We start from the raw sequence: 7,554 nt of genomic DNA on the forward strand, positions 1-7,554 counted from the left end.
ATTTGGGTGCTCAGAGTGGGTGTTCAGTACCCAGGAAATCCACAAGAGAATGTGTGTCAAGTCGCTCTCTACTCTGAAAACAGCAGTGCAATACCATATATCCTGGATTTATTGCATCTTATATGACTCGACCTTCTGCAGCCTGGTAGTGACTGTTTCTACATTCTTTTCCTGCCTAAAAATCATTATCTACTGACTAGTAGGCACCTGGGTGGCTCAGTCCCTTAAACCTTTGACTTCAGCTCTGATCAGGGTCTCAAGGTTTGGGGTTGTGCCAGCAGGGGGCTCTCTGCTGTCAATGCAGAACTCACGTTGGATACTCTGCCCCTCCCCCGTCTTCCATCCCTGCTCATATTCTGTCTGTCAAAAATAAATACATTTTTAAAAAATCATTAAGTACCGATTTCTATTATTTACAATTTTAATATATTTCAAAAAGTTCTCAAAATAGGTGCTAGGGAAAGTAGTGCTGGCATAGAGATCAGCAGGCATCATTCATACAGGACTAACATGACTTCTTTTATGTTTAGAAATCTAGTGTTGGGAGCCTGGGTGGCTCATTCAGTTGAGCGTCCAGCTTCAGCTCAGGTCATGATCTCACGGTTTGTGGGTTCGAGCCCCGTATCAGGGTCTGTGCTGACAGCTAGCGCAGAGCCTGGAGCCTGCTTCAGATTCTGTATCTCCCTCTCTCTCTCTGACACTCCTCTGCTTGCACTCTCTCTCTCTCCCTCTCTCAAAAATAAATTAAAAGCATTAAAAAGAATTTAAAAAAAGAAATCTATTCTTCTCTCCCCTACTCTGTGGACCCCTAAGCTTATTTACCTACAAAAGCATTACCTAAATCAAACACACAAAAAATGCCTCATCCAACAGTTTAGTGGTGAGCATGCTTGAGATGCTTTCCTCTAGCAAATTTCAAGGGTAGAAAACAGTCAGTGTGCTTTACAATAGATACCCCATATTTGTTCAACCTACATACATGACCCTAGTTACCTTTAAACTTATAAACACTGCAATGTATTTTACCACGTAAAGATGGTTTTATTCTGGAATACCAGAATTTGGAATTAGTGACAAACCGGATGAGGCAAAACCATAGCTGAGTCCAGAGAATAAAGACGTCTGCCTTTCTGGAGACAAGGGTAAGTTGACACGTTGCTTGTAAACTAAAGTTGCTTATAGTAAAAGGGTAATTTGAAGGAATGTGGGTTTTCGGTGGTTGAACTATGGCCTAGGAAAGATATGGATACACTTCTTCCTCTGGCTGGAATGGTAGAGTATAGCCTACCTCCATGGTCAAGTTTGTGGAACGGGAAGACTTTCCCTTCCTGTTGGATCTGTCATTGACCATGAGTGACAGGGCTTGAGAGGTCCCCCTGCTGAAACCTCGAGATGCCATTACCATCTCAACATTTCCATCACCCTCGGTTGCTGGCAATATTCTAACCCATACTTTGATGGCTGTGCTTACGTTAACGTTTTCTCAAAGTTTATTTATTTTGCAAAAAACAGAAAGCATCGGTGGGAGAGGAGCAGAGAGGACAGAGCAAGAACCGCAAGCAGGCCTCACAGCGTGAGCTTGGAGCCCAATACGGGGCTTGAACTCATGAACAAGATCATGACCTGAACCAAATTTGGCACTTAGCCAAGTGAGACACCCAGGTGCCCCTAGTTTCACTTGTTTTAGATTCCATGTGATTTCATAGAGGATTTTTTTGTCTATGTGATTCTTATCTAAGGTAACAAAACCTCCTCTAGTTTATTTGAGTCACACTCAGGCTCTTCTCTGTGGACCACTTTGGCGAAAAGATTATTTAGAGTTAATAATAATCAAAATGAAGCAGATAGGAACCATAGCAAGGCAAGTCACTCCAGGTATCAGTCAGTCAGGCCCCGTGGGGGTCGGTGCTCAAGCAGAAATTGAGTGGGGGTTGACTGGGTGTAGAGGATGGTCGCCATCTGAGAGTGAGAGGTCTTGCAAACCTGCCTTACCTCAGAGATGGCTCCCAGCACAATGTGAAGTGAGGGGTGAGCAGTCCACAAAACTTTTCTCACATTCCTTAAATTTGGAAGATTTGCTCCACTATGAATTCTGTGATAATGAGTAAAGGTTGAAGAAAGATTAAAGACCTTACTGCATTCTGACGTTAGGAAGGTTTCCATCAGTATGAAATCGTTATGTCAAGGAAGGTGTAAAGGTCACTTAAAGATCTGGCCATACTGTAACCATTTGTAGAGTTTCAATCCGTTATGAATTCTGTGATATTGAATACGGTGTGAATGTTGGATAAAGGCCTTGCCACATTCTTTTCATTGGTGAGGTTTCTCTCCAGTATGGATTCATTGGTATTTGGTAAAGCCTGACATGTAAGTAAAGGCCTTGCCACATTCGTTTCATTGGTAAGTTTCTCTCCAATATGGATTCGGTGATGTTTAGTTAGGTGTGCAAATTGGGTAAAAGCCTTGCCACATTCATGACATTGGTAAGGTTTCTCTCCAGTATGGATTCTATGATGTTTGGTAAGGGCTGAGGAATGGGTAAAGGCCTTGCCACATTCTTGACATCGGTAAGGTTTCTCTCCAGTATGGATTCGGTGATGTTGAGTAAGGTGTGAGGGGTGGGTAAAGCCTTTGCCACATTCTTGACATTGGTAAGGTTTCTCTCCAGTATGGATTCTGTGATGTTTGGTAAGGTCTGAGGAACTGGTAAAGGCCTTGCCACATTCCTGACATTGGTAAGGTTTCTCTCCAGTATGGATTCGGTGATGTTTAGTAAGGTATGAGGGTTTGGTAAAGGCCTTGCCACAATCTTGACATTGGTAAGGTTTCTCTCCTGTATGGATTCTGTGATGTTCAATAAGGGATGAATAGTGGGAAAAGGCCTTGCCACATTCATGACATTGGTAAGGTTTCTCTCCACTATGGATTCGGTGATGTTCAATAAGGGATGAAGGCTGGGAAAAGGCCTTGCCACGTGCTTGACATTTGTAAGGTTTCTCTCCAGTATGGATTCGGTGATGTTGATTAAGGCTTGAGAGCCAGTTAAAGGACTTGCCACATTCCTGACATTGGTATGGTTTCTCTCCAGTATGGATTCTGTGATGTTTCACAAGGACGGAAGGGAAAGTAAAGGCCTTGCCACATTCTTCACATTGGTAATGTTTTTCTCCAGTATGGATTCTTTGATTTTTGATACGGTCTGAAGTGTTGCAAGAGGCCTTTCCACGTATGTTACATAGGTAAGATTTCTCTCCAGTGTGGATTCGGTGATGTTCAGTAAGTGGTGAGTGTTGGGTAAAGGTCATCCCATAATTTTTACATGTGTATGGTTTCTCGTCAGTACGAATTAGTCCATGTCCATTTACTGATGAGCCACAATCAAAAGGTTTACCACATTCTTTACATTTGTAAGCGTTGTCTCCAGTGTGCCCTCGCTGATGTTGAATTGGTGCTGAGTGCCCGCTGAAGCCTTTGCCACACTCCTTACAAATGTAACCTTTCTGTTCAGTATGGATTGTCTTGTTTATATGTGGTCTTGATGAAAGACTAAGCATGTTCCCAGGTTCATTGCATGAGTATGGGTTATTTCCCATACGACTCCTCTTTTGATCACCAACATTAAATGACTGCTTAAGTATTTTCCCACATTCATTATATTTAGAAAAATTCTCTCCCAAATGTATGCTCCTAGGTGTAAGAAGGTTGGTGCTTTGATCAAAGAACTCGCCATTTTTAATACATTCATAATTGTTCTCTGGAAAAGGAACCGCCAGGTGTCTTTGATGCCCTTCACTCTCCCCATCCTTGTTCCAGTCCGTCACTAAGGGTCCATTCTCAAGGGCACTATGTTTATAGCTATCCACTGACACATTTTGAAAAGTCGTTTCTATGAATATCTTTGGAGGAAGCCTCTCGTTAGCATTTGAAGATACTGCTGAAATGTAAGGAATAAAAGGAAAATCATTCCCCTTTCTACTATCAGATGAATCCAATTAAAATTTCTTAGACAAAAAACTGAAAAAATAACAGCTTCAGGAAAAAGAAATCATTTGTTTTTCATCTTTTTTGTTTAATTTTTATCTTCTTTAATATTTATTTGTTTTTTGAGAGAGGGAGAGGGGACATGAGAGAAGAAGATACATAGAATGAGGGAGACATGGAGTCTAAGGCAGGTTCCAGGCTCTGAGCTGTCAACACAGAGCCTGATGGGGGACTTAAGCCCACAAACTGTGAGATCCTGACCTGATCTGGAGTCTGAAACTGAACTGACTGAGCCACACAGGCACCCTAAATCATTTGTTTTACTATATTACTCGGATTGTGTATGAATTTAATCCCAAATATTTTTTATAAAGTGATTACAGTTTACACTTTGATGGTGTTAGTTTAGAAATGAAAGGTTTGAGGGTTCCTGAATGGCTCAACATAGAACTCTTAGTTTCAGCTTATTCGTCTCATGTTTTTTTCAGTTTCAGCCCTACATCCTGCTCTCCACTGACAGTGTTGAGACTGCTTGGAATTCTTTCCTCTCTTTTTGCCTCTCCTCCACTCTCTCTGTCTTCTTCTCGCAAAATCCATGCAGGGAAAAAAAACACACTTTAAAAGAAATGAAAGTTTTTTGCTTGCTTGATTCTAAAAAATGGCTTATTCCCTTAAATTTTGGATAATCATGTCTTTTAAGTGCTTAATTCATAAGGGTTTTCAGGAGAGCTTCCCATGGTTGATGTTACAAAATATACTGTACAACTGTCCTGTCCATGAAGACATGCCAGTAATTCAAAATGTGCCTTTTTTTCAAGGGTGCACAGTCAGAGCCTAGGATTACAGCGACAGGGTCTCATAGGTGGCTCAGTACGTTTAGCGTTAGACTTCCCCTCAGGCCATGATTCCCTAGTCTGTGAGTTGGAGCCCTGGGTCGGACTCTGCTGACAGCTCAGAGCCAGGAGTCTACTAAAGATTCTGTGTCTCCCTCTCTTTCTGTCCTCCTCTGCTCTCTTTCTCTCAAAAACAAATATGGCAAAAATTAAAAAATTTTTATTTAAAAAATCATAATGTAATCTCATGTATGTCTACTCAGAAAGTGAAACCCTGTATGACAAACATAGGAGCTACATATTATACAACACAAAATTATAAAATGATTTAAATATTAATGAATAATGTAATCATTGAGACTGTATTATAGGCTGCAAGTTTCCAATCCTAAATGCTATACTCCCCTGTGGCATTAACTTATGTAGAAATTCTAGGTCAACAACAGACACTTTAAATTATTTCAGCATTCAGGAACATAGGATATCAGGTGGAACTTCTCATTTAAGTTAATAACATCAGAAAATAAACTAATGTTACCTTTTTAACGTTAATTTTTTATTTTGAGAAAGATATAAAGACCAAGTAGGGGAGGAGCAGAAAGAGAGAGAGAGAGGGAGAGACAGAATTCCAAGCTTGCTCTGTGCAGTCACCACAGAGGCCTGTGCAGGAAGACTCACTGACTGAGATCATGACTTCAGCTGAAGTCAGATGCTTCAGCAACGGATCCACTCATGTGCCCTAAAAACTGAACTTCTGAACTGAAATAAAGGGTTAGGTTTTCCCATTTTAGGGAGGTGCTTTATTATCTGATGGAATTAGTGGGTCTCATTATGTACAGTTAAGATTAAATACTGGAAAGTATAATCCAAATAATACATAGTATATCGGTCCCCAGTGTTGCTGGGATTTCTGCAACAAACGCCAATATGCCTACCACTACCCTGACACACTTCTCACTCAAGGAAGACACTCAAAAATGAATTAATAAAGACTTCCTCAGAAATACAGAGATTTCCCAAAACCCTCAAAGAAATGGAAAACCAATCAGATTATGAAGGCCCGCACTGTGGATGTGAAGGATTTTTAAGTGGAACTGAAGGAGAATCCTTAGAGATTGTGAGAGTGTGATGTGTTGAAAAGCAGATGTCCTTCTGTGAGAGAAAGAGACATGAAACTAGGTTTCTCAAACTAATTGCCATTCAACAAGGGTGCTGAAACCACATTGTAAGGTCTGTCTTCATCCTTCACGTTGGGACCTCACCTCTGTCATCTACTGCATTCATTCCCACCTACCTGGGTATGAGGCTATGGTCTCCTTTCTCTTCACATCCCATAGCTCCCGCTTTCGTTCCAAAAAGGTGACCAGGTCCGGTTTTAACACAACAAGACCTGTTTGTTAGAACAACAACAAAATAGATTATTGCTGGAGATTCTACCTTTCCACCCAGTAATGGACTCAGTATAGAAAAGTGGGCATTCTAGAATTCTGGAAAATCATTCCCAAATGCAGTTGCCCAACAGCCCCTTTAGAACACTCAAGATGCATTTCCAAGGTTCACATCTTGCCCTCCACTTTCAAGTATTACAACTACCACTACAAGTAGAAATTCATGTTGAAGATGGAAATACCATTTTATGCCATTCAATGTTTAGAATTGCTATTAATCTAAGAGATGACGATGTTACTCTAAGGAAGGGAAAACTCACCTGAAAGGAAACAACATGAAGATTTTCTCTACGTCTACAAAGCCCTACTTCTTTCCCTTACTGGAGGGATTTCAACCCCAGTCATGAAAAGAGGCTTCCAAGAGATCATTCTAAAGGAAGGAAGAAACCCCTGAGTGTGGCCTGGGAAATCGAGAGGGAGTGATCCTCACCCAAGAAGAGCAGGTGTCCGTAGTTCTCTAACATCACATCCGTGTACAGTTCCTGCTGGCTGTGGTTCAGGCATCCCCACTCCTCCTGAGAGAATTCTATGGCCACATCCCTGAAGGTCAGCAGTCCCTGCAAGAAATAGCCCAGTTACCAAGTGGACACAGGTGGAGGTCATAATGGGACCTAAGATGCAAGAGGGAGATAATGTCACCAGCTGGACCCCACGACCTGATCTTCACTGCTTACCTGCCTGTGCTCATGGACCTTAGTCCCTCCTCTTACTTAGCCTTTTATCATACTTCCCTTTTACTTCAGCCCAAACACCCCATGGGCACAGTGTCCTGTGGTGGAAACAGAATGTATCCAACAAAAGGTAATGACTGCCCTGAGGAAAAGCTTGAATGGGCTCATTTTGAGCTTCACCCCTGACTACCATCTATGCAGATGACTATTAGAGTAAAGCATGGAGTGAGGACAGTTACCTTTATCCCATTATATATGTTTTTAAGTATTTCGTTCCCGAAAGAGAGAACATGATTATGCATGGGGCAGAGAGAAGAATTCCAGCCAGGCTCCGTGCGAGTTGGGGCTTGATCTCAGGACTGTGAGATCCTGGCTTGAGCCTAAATCAAGAGGTGGAAGCTCAAGGGACTGAGCCATCCAAGAGCTCCCTTTTACCTCATTATAATACTAAAATCTCCACCCAAAGAGGAGCACAAACCTCATTTCCGATGGAACATACAGAGAATGTATGGAACTGCTATCTTCAGTCTCATTTTTCACCTTATCCCCAGCCTCCCCTTTCTGAATATCCACCCTCACCCTAAATACAAGGAAACCTTCTGAGGTGCCTCAGTGGCTCAG

General features: G+C 41.8%; 2 protein-coding genes across 2 annotated transcripts in view; both read right to left on the bottom strand.

The window, feature by feature from the left end:
• Positions 1-1,032: 1,032 nt before the first annotated feature.
• The window catches only part of LOC115281184 (zinc finger protein 665-like), a 52,598-nt gene continuing 46,076 nt past the window's right edge, over positions 1,033-7,554 (bottom strand). Inside the window, 1 exon segment of the mRNA XM_029926512.1 lies at positions 1,033-3,546. Coding sequence (XP_029782372.1) covers positions 2,241-3,546 — 1,306 coding nt within the window. The 3' untranslated portion in view covers positions 1,033-2,240.
• LOC115281207 (putative protein ZNF720) overlaps positions 6,095-7,554 on the bottom strand; it is an 8,753-nt gene continuing 7,293 nt past the window's right edge. The window contains exons 2-3 of the mRNA XM_029926541.1: positions 6,693-6,819; positions 6,095-6,204 (exon numbers count right to left, since the gene is read on the bottom strand). Coding sequence (XP_029782401.1) covers positions 6,095-6,204; positions 6,693-6,819 — 237 coding nt within the window. The remainder of the gene's footprint in view (positions 6,205-6,692; positions 6,820-7,554) is intronic.

Source organism: Suricata suricatta, chromosome 16, assembly GCF_006229205.1.
Source record: "Suricata suricatta isolate VVHF042 chromosome 16, meerkat_22Aug2017_6uvM2_HiC, whole genome shotgun sequence".
NCBI lineage: Eukaryota > Metazoa > Chordata > Mammalia > Carnivora > Herpestidae > Suricata > Suricata suricatta.